This window comes from Zalophus californianus, chromosome 4, assembly GCF_009762305.2.
Source record: "Zalophus californianus isolate mZalCal1 chromosome 4, mZalCal1.pri.v2, whole genome shotgun sequence".
NCBI classification, from domain to species: domain Eukaryota; kingdom Metazoa; phylum Chordata; class Mammalia; order Carnivora; family Otariidae; genus Zalophus; species Zalophus californianus.
This window is the reverse complement of record NC_045598.1, coordinates 19,707,007-19,722,974: the sequence shown is the minus strand read 5'-3', so window position 1 is coordinate 19,722,974 and position 15,968 is coordinate 19,707,007. Positions and strand designations below refer to the sequence as shown.

Genomic DNA, 15,968 nt, shown 5'->3' with positions numbered 1-15,968 from the left:
CACTACTGCTGCCTCTTTCTCCAGTTACCACGTTGTCTTCCTTCTCTGGCCACCGATCATTTCCTCGGCAAAGCCTTCCCTACCAGGTCTACTCCTCTTACTATAAATTCTTGTTGTATCCGGCACCAATGTTTTTATAGTGTTTGATCACCATTATAATGGTATGTCAATGTGTATAATATTCATTATTGTCTGTTTCCTTTACCAGAACTCCCTGAGGGCAGGAAATATGTACTTTTTTTTAACCACTGTACCCTCTCTGTACAAGAATGTGCTTGGCCTTTATGTGGCACTTTTAAAATGTTTGTTGAGTGAATAAATGACTGAATGAATGAATGAACTCTGTGGCACAGAACAATCACCTGGCTGTTGGAGAGGAAAAGGACTTTAAAATAGCCTTAAAAACTGTCTCCTCTTCTGCTTATCTAATTCCGTTCCCACTGAGCAACTTTCTGATTTTTAACTTAGTTTCCCAGGTAAATCAAATTATACCCAAGAAAGGAATCAGACAATTTCCTGAGTCTCAAGGTCCTAGATGACAGAGGGAAAGGACAGGCACGCTGGAATCAGACAGCTCTCGAGATGAGTCTGCTCCGGCACTCACAGCAGGATGGCCTGGGGAAAGCCACTCTAATGCTCAGCTCAGCTTTCTCATCTATAAAATGGAGAAAACACTGGAACCTCTCATACATGAGATCAATGACTGAGTAAAATACAGAACATAACACATCGCCTGGGTTATTTTTGCTGTTATTTTACTCTTGCTATTGCTAGTTTATTAATATTATTACCAAATGTTATACGAACAATAACATGAAGGGACTGAGAGGCTAAGTCTCTACCACTCTAATAGTTCGGATTCCACATGCTGCTTGTGATGAACAATTTTCTTTTTGAAAAATACCTGAATCTCGCATGAAACTAACATGAGAGACCTAAAGGACTATAACAGCAACAAGTTGCATTCCTGAAAAACCATTCGAGGAAAAACACTGCCAAAGGACCAGGGGACATCTTTTTTTTTAAGATTTTATTTATTTATTTTTTAAAAGATTTTACTTTTAAAGTAACCTCTACACCCAATGTGGGGCTTGAACTCACGACCCCGAGGATCAAGAGTCACATGCTCCACAGACTGAGAGCCCCAGGTTCCCCATGGAGGACATCTGCTGTTTTTTTTTTTTTTTTAAGATTTTATTTATCTGAGAGAGAGTGACAGAGAGAGACGGTGCGCATGAGCAGAGGGAGAGAGGGAGAAGCAGACTCCCTGCTAAGCGTGGAGCCCGACATGGGGCTTGATCCCAGGACCCCGAGATCACAACCTAAGACAAAGACACTCAACTGACTGAGCCACCCAGGCACACCAGAGGGCATCTTTTTAAAAAAAAAATTTTTGAGGCATCTGGGTGGCTCAGTCAGTTGGGCATCTCCCTTCGGCTCAGGTCATGATCTCACACGTGGTCCTGGGACCAGGCCCCACGTCCGGCTTCCTGCTCGGTGGAGGGTCTGTTTCTCCCTCTCCCTCTGCCCCTCCCCCCTCCTCATTCTCTATCTCAAATAAATAAATTTGAAAAACCTAAAAAAAAAATTTCAATTCCAGAGGCACCTGGCTGGCTCAGTCAGTGGAACATGTGACTCTTGATCTCGGGGTCATGAGTTCAAGCCCGTTAAATGTAGAGATTACTCAAAAATAAGATCTTGGGGCACCTGGATGGCTCAGTCAGTTGAGTGTCTGCCTTCGGCTTAGGTCATGATCTCCAGGTCCTGGGATCGAGCCCAGTGTCAGGCTCCCTGCTCAGCGGGGAGTCTGCTTCTCCCTCTCTCTCTGCCTCTCCCCCTGCTTGTGCTCTGTCTCTTTCTCAAATGAATGAATAAAATCTTTAAAAATAATAATAATAAATAAAATCAAATAATAATAAATAAAATCTTAAAAAAATTAATTCCAATATAGTTAACATACAGTGTTATATTAATTTCAGGTGTAAGGACATCATTTTTCAGTGAATGCCACAGCCTTGCTACTTGCTACACCATTTTTCTGGGGCTTCTTGGGGTGCGGTGAACACAGAAATTCTGAAGCAGGCTTCGACAAGCCTATCCTAAGCTCTATGTGGGGAGGGTCATGCCCCAAATCTGTCTACATGCATCACTGAGTTGACTTCCGGCCCAAGGACATGGTTTAAGAGGGGCACGCCTGGTTTCCCTACCGGTTACCATGCTAAACAAGCAGGGGTACCTGGGATGCAGCAGGCCTCGCTCCACTCCCCAGGCCATCTCTCTCACAGCATTACTGATCTCGTGACGGGATGTGTAAGCAAAGCAGACATTTAGGAAACACCTGAGAAAGGAAGAAGAGAATAATTTACTAGAGGACAGGGACTAAGGACTAGAGTCACTGCCTACAGAGTACTGCTTCCCCAGAAGAACACACACGTACCAAATGTGAATCGTGGCTATCTCTGAAAGGTGAGATTATGAATTCTTTGCGTTTTCCAACTTTTCTTAGAATAAACATGTTATTAGTTTTGTAACAAGACAAACACTAAATGACCCTTTTACTCCCTAACCCTCTCTCCTTCTACTGCCAACCAGCTTTCAGAGGATGTGAATCCACTGTGATATTAACACAAGCAAAGTAGAATAGGGAGGAAATTTGATACGATCCAGTCCCCTGCCAAACACGTATCATATTCCAAAGGCACACATGCTGAAGTTTGGATGACTGAACTCTGACCTCCCAATGTCAACCTGTCCATGGGTAAAGAAGTGGGACAGAAAAAGATTTTCTTGAAAGATCTGTCTTCAGGGACAGAAATATACTGTAGACAGAGACAGAATATATTATAATGTGGGGTATCAGGCAGGTCCTGGAAGGAAAACTCTGATCCAGAGCTCAAGGCCATATCCACAGCTTACCTACCTTATAACACTCATTTTCACCCTAGCCCCTGTCAAGTAAAATAGTAATAATGATGATGATGATTGTATACGTGTGCATATGTAACCATATGTATATGCATGTATCGTGGTGGGCAGGCGCATGAAAGAGGCAGAGGATAAAGAACCGTTATGTGTGAGTTCACACACATTTGACACGGTATTAAGAACCATCTCTGGTCTGCCCTGCAGACGGAGGAAGTCTCTAAGCATCCCAAACCGCTCCTGGCCTCTTGTACCAAATGCAGACCAAGAAAGGCCCAGCATGTCTCTCTGAAGCTAGCAGGGAGTCAAAGACTGCTCCAGGTCACTGAGGGGAAACAGGAACACTTACTTGTTATAGTTCCTGGTGGCCTGTACCGCCTGCGCAATCAGCTCCTGGAGATCCAAGGGCAACAAATGCAGATCGCCCAGGACCCGGATACATACCCCATGCTTCTGCAGTTTCTCCCTATCAGGAAAAGGAGGCAGGGTTGGGACAGAGAGCCCGCGGTGCTGGAGAACGGCTAACACTCAGCTCCCAGTTCCTAAGCACTGCCCTGTGTGCCGTGTGTCACCACGTCCCAACAACTCGGACCCGAGTCTGCCACATTCCCCATTCTACAGCAGAAAACGGAAGCTCAGACAGGACAGGCAGACAGACACGGCCCAACGTCAGACGATATCAGAACTAAAATCCAGGTGTGCCCGGTTTGAGAACCTGAACCCAAACTCTTTACCACACGTTACAAGGCTTCATGCGTCCTTGTTGGCAAGTTACACTTCACGTGTCCTGTCCTGTTTTGAAAAGTGAATAAACTCAAGGGCAGAAGCTGTACTGTTCATTACTTCTGTACCTTCTGGTAAAAGATCTTAGTAACAGCAACATCATTAAGTTTATGTTTACTAAGTGCCAGACATTGGTCTAAGTGCTTTACACACATCAATATGTTCCATCCTTACACCAACCTTCGGGGCAGACACCATTATCATTCCCCTTTTACAGGTGAGGAAACTGAGGCACAGGGAGGTTAAGTAATTTGCTCAACATCAGACACGTGGTTAAGTGGAGAGCTGAATTTAAACCTAGGGAGCCTGGTTCCAGGGCCTGTCCTCTTCATCATGGCACCTTGCTGCCTCCATATAGTATTCCCAAATTCTGCACAGTGGGCAGAATTGAATTGTTACCCAACCAGCTTCCCTCGCCTGGGGACGCTATGGAGAAACTGAATTACTAGTGTTTGGAAAATGGGAACTTAATAACAAGAAGTATCCTGTAGAGCAGGTAGGTCCTGGAGATCCCTGATCCAGAGTGCAAGGCTGCATCCACAGCATCACTTTGTAACCCGCATCACTTTGCTTGTAGAGCGAAGCAAGACCTAACCACCTGTTTTTGAGAATCCACTGAAGCTGATATAGTAGGCAAATGTATACTCGGATCAAGGCAAAACCAGAAGGAAAATAGCTACATTCAAGTCCTAGAGCCAGCACTTACTAGCTGACCTTGTATAACCACTGAGCTTCTCTGAGCCTCAGTTTCCCGCACCCTGTGAACTAGGGGTAATAACCATCCCTGCCGTACTCTCCACATTGGCTTGCGTTGAGTAAGAGAAGGTACCTGAAAGTGTTTATTCTCAGACAACAGTCAGGTTATTTGAGTGAGGTCTATAGGGAAGGAGAGATAAAAGCCCTGGAGAGGAGCCAGGAGATCTTGGTTCCCAACCTGGTTTTGCCATGAGCTTGCTGTGTGACCATGAGCACGCCTTAAACTTCTATCCACTAGGGTTGTTTCCCAACTGATGAAACTGAACTAGGCCTGTGGTCTTCCAACCTTCCTAAAGCCAAAAACTCTTTCTTCAAGTCACACATTAAACAGAAGCCCAATACATATAATAGGTAAATGCCAACCAGCACCCTGTGCCCCATTCCCTCTGGCTTCTTTGCACACCTGCTCCTCAGAACTCTAAGGTTCTGTTGCACATCGTTGGAAAACCACCGATAAGATTTCTTCTTGTTCTGTCCAGGACTTTAGAACTTAAGACCATTTTCTCTACTGCTGACTGATTAGAGCAATCTCAGTAGCACCCTACTGCTATGCATTTTGATCTTCAGGAACTCTAAGATTACCTCCTGTCTTTCGGACCACACTGTAGCAGGCAACAGCTCAGCTCTGGAGTTGGAAAGATCCTGTCCGTCTTGACTCTGCCCGTCTGACAGCTGTGTGACCCCAGAGACACACCTAAACTTCTCTGGTTTTCACTTTCCTCCTCTCTACAACTGGGGTAATAATAATCTCTTTCTCACAGGATAAGGTGAATATTAAATGAAAATACATGCCAGGCTCAGGGCCTGGCACACAGTATAAATACTTTAAAAAGGTGGGATCAGTGTGATGTACAGAAGAATTTGAATACCTGGAAAGTGCCCCCAACGCCTCCAGCCCCAGCCCTTGAGTAGGAACTCTGAACCACACGGGCTCTGCTGGGGACCAGGAAGCTAGGTCTGTGGCCAAGTCTCACTATCCTATATGGACAGAGAGAAGCCTCGCTACCCTCCCCACTCCAAAACCCACACTGGGACAGAAATGACAAAACTGTTCTAGGCCCAGCTCCACTGGTGCCCTAGGCTCTCTGTTCTCTCATCTCCCTGCGTCCTGGTACAGGGAAGAGCTGGGCAGAAAAGGGTTGTAATGAAGAGTCTGGGGCAGTCCTGGCTGGGGAGGTTTCCACACTTTGAAGCAAATAATCTCCATCAAACTTCCCCTTTGTCCCTTTCTGGCACTGCTTCCTAAGTTAGTTTAAACTTAGTGAGAGCTAAGAACAGTCCTGAGTCTTCCCCATAAAGGCCTCATACACGTCATCCTGTCCCTTCCAAGAAAATATATAGGGCAGCATAGTAATGTTTAGGATGACTAAAAGGACTTTTCCAACATTTCTTTCATGCTACTCCCCTGATCACAGTTTATTGGTCGTGGGGTAGAAATCTAAGGTGGGCTATTAATTAAGGGCTTTAGTTCATTCTGGGCTGCTCTCTTGAAGCAGAGAAAGGTGGAGTGCAGAGAGTAGGAAGAGGCCCTTCTAATGGATTTCAATTCCTGGTTTCAGTTTTGCTTGAGGCTGGTTATACTTGTCCTTGAATTCTGTGAAATACCTCTATATTCTCAGATAAATGCCCCCTTAAAAAAAAGGGGGGTGGGACTAGCTTGCCATAGATGCCATCGAAGAGATGTGACTAACATTAAAAGGGTTTAGAGTTCCTTAGATAAGCCTGAGATAAGAGAGGTGAGGGTTATGGTGTAAGAGCACGCTCCCCCCTCCAATAGAATCTTACTGTTCTTCCATCAAGCGGCTGAACTTCTGCCGGGCCAGATCCATTAGCCCGTCTACCTCACTCTTGGAGCGTTTGAAGTTCTCAATGCTGAACGCGTAGACCGTCACCTCTAGGATGCCCAGGTTCAAACACCAGCGCAGGGTCTGAGAGGGAGAAGGCAAGGAGCTAGGGCACAAGGAAGAGCAGGAAGGGAAATAAGAGATGCCTCTGCTCTGACTCAGCGTTGGAGGTGAGAGGCAGACTTTTCTCCTCCCCAAACCAGGTAAAGCGAGGATAACACCAGCGTTTCTGTCAGAATAACAAACCAAGTAATCAGAAAGCTACCACCTGAGAAACTGAAAAATGTGAGCTTAATGAGTACTGCTCTGCTGGTGCTATTGTGGTTTACTAGAAAGAACTCTTTACCGACAGAGTAAAGATGTAGGTTCCAGTCCCCAACTCCAATGCGCACTTGCTATGTGACTGTAGGCAAATCATTTAACCTCTGTGGGCCTAAGTCTCCTTATCTGTAAAACAGGAGCACCATCCATCACTCACAAGGTGGCTGAAGGACAATATAAAACACAAGGTATTAGGGGCGTTCAGTCGGTTAAGCATCTGACCTCAGCTCAGGGTCATGATCTCGGGGTCGTGGGATCGAGCCCCACGTCGGGCACCACACTCAGTGAGGATTCTGCTTGTCCCTCTCCCTCTGCTCCTCCCCCTGTTCATTCTCCACCCCCCAAATAAATAAAATCTTAAACCCACAAGGAATTATTATTCTCAGCACAAGTTCATCTTTTAGATTGAGAGGCTGATGAGTTATAAGAATAAAGGCATCGAGTACACAACTGTGTAGCATTTAAGTCTACACAGGATTTTCACATACATTATTCCATTCAATTCTCTGAACAACCTCTTGAGAATGGCATTGCTGTCTTCATGCCTACTTTATAGAGGAGAAAAACTGAGACTCAGAGAGTGGAAGAAATGTGTCAGAAGGCTACAACTCTACTATACAAATCCACTATATAAGGTTCTAAAATGGCAAAAACTAACCTCTAGTGATAGAAATCGGTACAATTCTTGCCCCAACAGGGGAAGAGGAGGTGGGACAGGGTTTGACTGGGAAGGGAGGGGCACAAGGGAACTTTCTGGAGAGATGGAAATGTTCTAAATCTTAACAGGGGTATGGATTAGACAGGTAAATGCAACGGTCAAAACCCCACCTTGTGCATTTCACCATAAGAAGTTATACCTCAATGAAAAGAGAAGTGAAACTCATATTAAACCCAGTCCTTTGGGGCTGCTCTAACCCAGAACCACTAAAGGCAGAGAACTAACCAGAGCTAAGAATAACAGTGTTGAGATAGGGAGCCTGTAGGTTAAGGGTAGGGGACAGAAGACATTCAATCAGAACTGAACTGGAAGAAACAAAGCTGAAGAGAACTGTCTTTCTAATCCCTTAACAGGCATACATGCAACTCAATTCATTGCCACCGTGGGAAAATTACCAATGAGAACCTGACACTTGAATGGACTCAGGCTCCACAGACGACAGGGAAGCTACCTTTTGGCTGGCACATCTGGGTCGGAACCTACCACTGACCAGTCAATATAGCTGCTAACAATAACACTGCCAACTTTTTGAGCACTTTATGCCAAATCTTTTGCCAAATGCTTTTCATCATGCCATTTTATTTCATCCTCACATAATCTCTGGAAGTAGAGATTATTGTTGTTTTCATTTTATTGATGAAGAAACTGAGGCAAAAGGAAGCTAGCCTGCTACAGGTCACAGAGCCAGAAGTGGCAGAGCAGGGGTGCCCACAGGTTCTGAGTGACTCCAGAGCTTAAGCTCCTAAGCACTGCACAAAACTGCCTTTTACTTAGTCACAAAAGAGAAGATGGGGTCACCAAACCTAAAGACCTCCTCAGGGTGTTCAACTGAGCCCCACATCCACTCACTCAAGGCAAAAAATATCATTGCCCTGGCATCAGGCCATGTTCTTGTGCTGGAAAGCTGAGGTCTCTCCAGACCGAATTTCCATTCTTCTTAAAGTTAGCCTCACAAAGACAGACCATATTCCATTCTTATTGTTAAATTTAAAGTTTTCCAACTTGCAACATGCATTAAAAGCATAAAATGCCCTTAAACTTTGTTTAGAGTGATGAATCAGGTTGTCTGGCACTTTTCCCAGTTTAAGCGCCAAAAGGCCTCAGGCAGGGGTGCCTGGGTGGCTCATTCGTTAAGCGTCTGCCTTCGGCTCAGGTCCTGGTCCCAGGATCCTGGGATCGAGCCCCGCATCGGGCTCCCTGCTCAGCAGGAAGCCTGCTTCTCTCTCTCCCACTCCCCCTGCTTGTGTTCCTACTCTCACTGTCTCTCTGTCAAATAAATAAATAAAATCTTTAAAAATAAATAAATATAAATAAATAAATAAAAGGCCTCAGGTAAACCAGGATAGGCAGTCACCCCACCTTTGCTCCAGAAATGTTACTTCAAAGAATTTATTCTAAAATGGAACTATTTATAAGATCTGATAATGGTGGAGGAGCTAAACAAATTATGTCAGATCCTTGTAATAAAATATCCTATAGGCATTAAAACATATAGTTAGAAAAGCTATATATCAACCTAGAAAAAGACTTGCCAAAATACCCCGTAAAATAAGGTTACTAAAAGTACATGTGTAATTTTACAAATGTTAAGTCATGTTAGAACATATTACAAGGACTGGGATGAAGCACAGAAAACTATAGACTGCTGATTTACTGAGGTGGTAAGAGGAGTCAATTTTGTTCTTATTTCTAATATTCTGTGATGATTCACTATATAACTTAATTTCTGTTAATGTTGATATGAGACCTATAGCAGGCAAGCAAGCAACAAAACAAACAGCTATCAAAAAAAAAAAAATACTCTCAAACCATAGGAAACTCAGGGCCTGATTTTGTAGCTATAGTCCGATTCTCCACACACTGTACCCACTGGGTTCTGCCACCCACACTCACCTCAGCCAGCTTGTTGAAGCCCTGTGAGTGGCCTTCCTGCCGCTCCACTTGGCACTTCCTGGCATAGCGACGGTTTCCATCCATTATAAAGGCAATGTGTTTGGGCATTGGGCCCGCCTGTGAAGTAAGAAGACAAATGATGCACACAAGGAGACACTAAACCCCAGGCTGATAGGCTCGAGTTAGATGATAAAAGTGCCCCTGAGGAAGAGAACTGCGTATTTTGAGCTTTTGGCTCAATAAACGGGTATTAAGAGCTTTTACTTATTTATACATATTCATTTATACTGAGCAACCTACTACATGCCAAGTATTATTCTAGGCTTTTTTTTACTTCATCTCAGTTTTTTTCATATAAACCTATAAAGTAAACAGTATTAGCTTCATTTCATAGGTGAAAAAACAGGCTCAGAGAGGTCAAGTGACTTGAACAAGACACACAGCTAAGAAAAGGCAAAGTGGTTATTCAAACTGAGGTCCGTATGCTTTCAGAGTTCATCTTTTAACCATATGCACTTGACCACCACTTTGGTTTCATGTCTCCACCTGGAAGGCACAGGAAGGATATTGCTGGCTGTGGTCCAGTGGCAAGGGTATCCTCCACAGAAAAGAGGAATCCGCTCTATCCAATCGCTGCCACACAGGAATGGGGGCTCAATGTTGTTGCTCTTCTAATTACATAAGAGAAGCCAAGCACCAGGATTTTTATCAAAATGTAAATGTCAGAAGCCATTTCAAAGCAAACAAAAAAGACATTTTGGGGACCCAATAAAACGTCTTATCTGGCTTAGAGCTGCCTTTTGTTGTCTTTTGCAGCAGAAATACACTCCTTAGCCTAATTTCCCTCACTGAAGGGCCTCGTCACTGACTGCTTTCCCCACGCCTCTCCAACATTTTCAGCCTTTGTCCTCCACGTGTAGTCTTAAAAAAAAAAAAAAAAATTCCAGTCAAGTCATGCAGCTTGTTCTTCCCAACACATGACTGCAATGGTTCCCCAAGAAGATGCTTTCTATTTCCTGGCCTGCCTGAGATCACTTGGCATTGTGTGTGAATGTGTATGGGGGGGGTGGGGTATAAGGCTTGCTGACTCATAAATTCACTGCTACCCACTGCTTGACAGACTGTAGCTGAAAGACAAAACCAGGCTGACTGGCTTCAATCTTAACCTTGTTATATGCAGAAAACATAACATTGTTGTGATCCTCAGAGAAAAGTGGAGGCAAGATTTGGGGAAGTAAGTGAGTGTAGGAAATAGAACGATTGTAGTCTTCAAACAGCTGAAAACAGCCCCAACAATAGCAGTAATTAAGAACCGCTAGACACTGTTTTCGGTGTATGTTTCATTTCATCCTCAAAACAACCATATAAAGTCACATGGTTAATAAATGATAGACTAAGATTTTCATTCTGTTTGTCTGTCTCTACAGCCTAAACTCTTAACCATTATGCTCTACTGCAACATCAAGGAAAGATTATTCTATCTAAATCTAGAGAACAGTACAAGGAAAAATAGATTAAAGTTCCAAGTAACAAATTTCAGCTCCCTATAGGGAAGACCTAACAGTCTAGGTTGCCCAATGATATGGGGAGGTGCTGGGGTTCCTGAAAATGTGAAAGTTAGGGCAATAATCTGCCAGAAATGTAGACCTGGAAGTTACCTTGCAATTCAAAGACTTGTTGGTCCCATTGTTAAATTCCACTTAACATCATGTGTTACTCAATTTTATTTTTATTTAAAGATTGTATTTATTTATTTGAGAGAGAGAATGAGAGAGAGAGAGCATATGGGGGGGAGGGTCGAGGGAGAAGCAGACTTCCCAATAAGCAGGGAGCCCGATGCAGGACTCGATCCCGGGATTCCAGGATCATGACCCCAGCTGAAGGCAGTTGCTTAACCAACTGAGCCACCAAGACGCCCTGTGTTACTCAATTTTAATAATAGCTTTTGACACAAGATTACCCAACTAACCAGGCGACCAACTGGTACTCACTTTTATGATGTTGGCACAGAACCATTCCCAAAGTGACAGCTCTCCTTCCTTGATCCATGACATAGCTCCTGCCCTGGCAGAAGATGAGCCCAGGACAAGAAGACACCCGCCAGGTAAACTTGGATAAACAAGAGAATAAATCACCAGAGCTTGCAAACAGCTTCGGATGACTTTGTAGGGACTTATCTGGACTGTGAAGAGTAGCCAAGTTTAGGATCCAAAGACACTGGTCTAAGCCTACAATTCTTCACCACCCAGAGTTTATAAGCCAATGAGACCTTCGGGGCAGAGGCCTTTCCTTGGTTTTGGCTTGGTGGACCTTGCTGCTATCCCCTTTTCCTCGGTATCTGCACTGACTTTTCCTGAACATCCAAGTCTGCTTCCTGCCACCTCATAGGCTTTACATCCTGATCCCTCCCTGCTTCTTCCTTCTCCATCCTCCCCAAGACCCTTCCCATTCTGCGCTCCAACCCCCCTTCACGTGTCGCCCCGTCACCTCCAATCTCAGTATTCTCCAAATTATGTATTCCCTCACTCATCTCTTCCACTGTCCCCTCTGTTTCTCCCACAGCCGTCTCCCCGCCCAGTCACCTCTCTCGCCTCTCGCTCACCGCTTGAGCCCTGCACCTGCTCCGCACCGCCCGGCGCCTTTCAACCGCTCCACTTCCTCACGACGTGGCGCTGGAAGAACACGTCATCGTTGGGCGCTGGAACACGCCCCACCGTCACGTAATGGGCGGGGCTGCGCCCTGCGCCTGCGGGCTGGGAGAAGGGGCGGTGCTAGCATTCCAAGAGAAATTCGCACTCCCAGGAGCCGGGAAGGGAGGGTGGGGGGAGGGAAAGAGATGGAGAGCGACCGAGCGACCCGCTCACATCAACGAGGGGGGCGGGCGAGCGGGCTCCGGGCCACGTCCCGGGGACCGGGCCGGGAAAGCCGGGGTCGAGATCACCTAGGGGAGCGGGGAGGTCTGTGGAGCCAGATCGAGAGACCTCGGGCAGGCTGCCCTATAGGGCAAGAATTCGCGGATCGGCTTGCCAGAAGCGCAATTTCAGCAGCCGGTGGCAGGTTGCAACTGTTGAGAAACGGGCTTGGACAGTGTCCTGCTTGCTGGAAGGCATGAGAAGTGGACGTTGGAGTCCTGGTTCAAGTCTTGCAAATTCTGTATTTACTGCTTGCAGTTTTATTCTGTGGATTTAATCATTTGGTAATTTCCTAGCCTTAGTCTCACAGACGCACTTAGTAGTATCAATTCATTTTGTGCCGACTTAAAGCACTAATATTTTAGGATTTTCAGATTCTTAGGACCCACCCAGAGCAACTCAAAATGGGGTTGAGGCTGGAAAGAGCTCTGCTCTAAGAATGACTAATGAAAGGCCATCAATTAACCCTGATAGAAAAATCAAAGGCATTAAGCTCTGTAATCTTTAAGGAAAACTGTTGCAGAACTTGAGGGACTCACAAAAGAAACTAAGAGTTCGATTTTCCCAAAATTAAAAAAGGAAAAAAACCAACTTTACAATTTCTAAACCTTCTTCTCACTTTGTAGTCTCATCAAGAGAACAAGGTAAGGAAGAGTTACTGCACTGTTAACTTCCAGTTCACTGTCTCATGAAAGGGTTACTTTTAACACACATGATCAAAGAAAGCCCTAGAGATGAGTAACCCACCCTTGAATAGTCTTAAGCTTTTCTATCCTTCCTGCTTTGCAACCTAGGAATTAAGTTTCAGCCTTGCTGATTAGTTCAATTTTGCAGGAACACCATTTACTGAAGCCCTGTAGTAGTTTGCTTTTAGCAGCTTCCATGGCCAGCTTTGACTTTTGGTATGAAGTCTCTCAAGTGGATGTATGAAACTTCTTACCCTTGTCCTGCCATCTCTTTGCTCTTTGTGTAATAGATGGCATGCCTCCAATCAATTTTTTTTAAATTCCCTCCCTTGTTGGCAGGGCTGGGCGGGGGCCGGGGTGGGGGGGGGACTAGATATTTTAAAATACAATGTTCATTAGAAGGCTAGCACATTTGGGCTCAAAGAAAATGTTGTTTTTGTATAGCTAATCAGTGTTACTTCCTCCGGCCTCAATTTCCCTAGTTCCACATATTTCCCTCCCTGGGGTGCTGCAGGGGGTTAATTAATTAAGATTTGTAAAAGGCTTTGAGGAGCAGGGGAGAAAGTATTAGGGTCTCATGCCCCAAGCCATGGCCCCATCCTTTCATCCCAGCCAGTGGCACAGGCAACCCCATTCTTATGCATGCCAAGCTCCTAATCCCCTCTTGAATGTGGCAGCTTCCAAGAGGACAAGAGGCCTTAACTAGAAACAAAAATCCACTGTAATGAGGTGGAAGGGCTGAATTTTCAAGATTCATTTCTAACAAAATGGCCGAACAGGAAATGTAATGGTTCTTCTGTTACTTCTGAGTCCCAATCCAAGAAGGTGGGAATTATGGAAGAAAAAACACCCTAAAGATCCAACAAGAGGACAGTTTCAGTACCAATAACTTTTTATTTATTCATTGTATTTTTCCAGGGTAAAGAGAGAAGGGAAAAGGGTCAGCATGTGTGTTACAAAACAATAGCAAGTGGGAAAGAAGTACCCGGCACAGCAAAACAACCATCAAATAAACACTCCCAGAGATGGAGTCACTAAAGCCCAAGGAGGCTCAGTCTCCTGCAGTTCAGAAATGAGGGGAAGGGATCAGGGAAAGAACAGATAGGTACAGCTTTCCTCCCATGCCCCCCCCCCATAAATTCAAGATTTCACACAAAGCTTTGGTTTCTAGCAGTAAACATGGAGTTACATTCGTCCGTCTCCTATTAAACAATCTTGTGGCCACTTTGACATAAGCTTCTTGCACCTGCATAAAAGTTCCTGAGTGATTTGGATATACATTCATCTTCCCTTCCTTGGTCTCCCGACTCTTACTTCCTACATGGAAAGCCCCCCGCCACCATTGCATTTGCTTCTCTCTACCGTAAGACTGGAGATTAAAGGTTTGTTCCAACCAAATACAAGCATATTACTATGAATCACATCAAGGAATGGTCTTGGCACAGGAGACTGGGAACAAGGGAGGAAGTGTTCTTTGCTTCTTCCAGATGTGAATGTGTATGTGTGGGGGCTTTTTTGGGGAGGAGGGATAGAGGAGGGGTAGGGTAGGAGTCAAGTTTTTAGGACAGAAGATCTGGCCCAAAATAGGAAAAAGGGGAAGGGAACACAAAAGAAAGGATGGTTCAGACCGCCACACTTCCAGAGGGGTCACCAAGCTATGTTCCAGATTCTTTTCCTGGTGCAGAACCTTTTGTCAAAGATGCTTTGGCTATTTTTCTCAATACAAAAAGAAGTTTGTAAACAATAAAACCCCAAAAGAACATGGAGAAGACCAACACATTATATTTACACAAACCAGGCCACCTAGCAATCACCCAGTCCGCTATTCGTGAAGTCCTACGAAACCCAAACAAATACGAAAACTAGAAGGGGGACAGCGAGCGGGGGAGACAAGAACCCAGGATCAGACACACATCACCCAATGCGTTCTATTGCATTTGCCCCGTTTCAACACAGTGAGGTAGGTTTGTGGTGATCTCATAGCATGTAAATAAAACCTTTTCTCCTTTAGCTACCACGACACTAACCACTGCAGCAGCAGGACAGGACACCGGCTCTGGGCACCGTGAAGAAGCCATGGCTTATGGTCTCTCTGGAAGCCAACAAGAAAAGCCCAGAATTTATAAAGGTTAAGAAATTCAGCCTTCGTTTCATACACACATCCCTGGGCAGCTCAAGATGGGTCCAGAGTTATTCTTCTTAAACCCATCCTTACCAACTCATTTTTAAAACTCACGCGCACGCGCACACACACACACACACACACACACACACACACCCTGTTGTGCATGGTAGGCCTAGCCCAATCCAGTGAAGGATGGATCTGGTATGTAAAGTGAGTCCCGTGCCCTGGGATTAGAAGTCTGGAACAGGAATCCTTTATTACATGTATAGACAACCCTCCAACTAATCTTGGCTTCCCCTTGGCACCTTTCAGCTGGTGCGGCTTCTCCTGACGCTATTTCCTGGACCATTTTTCCTGTTCAGACCAATTTCCAATCTTCCAGTAGGAGATCAAGTCATGGGGCAACTGAGTTAAAACCTAGTCTCCCATGGCTCACTGAAGGTAGAGGGGTTTCAAGAGAACACTATGGCAGAAAAGCCAGCTCTAATTGCCAAAAATGAGGTAGTTCAATAGGCTATGCACTCCAAATAGATGTTCTCCCTGGTGATCAAACAAAATATTCCTGCTGTGCAGTCCCGGAGCTGCTGCCGACTTATCCCTGAGATCGCTAATGTACCTGAGAACACAGTGCAGGAATGAGGGCCTTAAGATTAAAATACACAAAAATACAAAACCAGAATATTTATATTACGAAAACAAAGTTAAAATGCACAAGATACGTCATTCGCACACAGCTAGTGCAGTTGGCATCCTGGAGAAAGTGGGGCCCAAGGTGCGGTTGTCCATGGGAGCAAATAAATAAAATTCTATTGGCCCGGAATGGGGTGGGAGTCAGCTTCGGAGCAGCAGGTCTGTAGCTGTTCCCCCAACAATCCTGTGGCTACTGTCACAACCCATTGCTTGAGACAGTCCTCAGTACCCTATATCCCAACAGTAGGTTATGAGACAAAATGTCGAAAAACCTGCCTTACCCCTGAGAGACTCCCTCCCACAGAATGTAGTGGCTCG

General features: G+C 45.0%; 1 protein-coding gene across 11 annotated transcripts in view; it reads right to left on the bottom strand.

Moving 5' to 3' along the window:
• DHDDS (dehydrodolichyl diphosphate synthase subunit) overlaps positions 1-11,916 on the bottom strand; it is a 30,527-nt gene extending 18,611 nt beyond the window's left edge. Inside the window, exons 1-6 of one of the 11 annotated variants that reach the window (XM_027603640.1) lie at positions 11,840-11,916; positions 11,229-11,419; positions 9,238-9,354; positions 6,247-6,389; positions 3,272-3,388; positions 2,237-2,338 (exon numbers count right to left, since the gene is read on the bottom strand). In XM_027603640.1, coding sequence (XP_027459441.1) covers positions 2,237-2,338; positions 3,272-3,388; positions 6,247-6,389; positions 9,238-9,354; positions 11,229-11,291 — 542 coding nt within the window. In that variant the 5' untranslated portion in view covers positions 11,292-11,419; positions 11,840-11,916. The other 10 variants (XM_027603679.1, XM_027603653.1, XM_027603689.1 and 7 more) reach the window with 10 other exon arrangements.
• Positions 11,917-15,968: the final 4,052 nt, after the last annotated feature.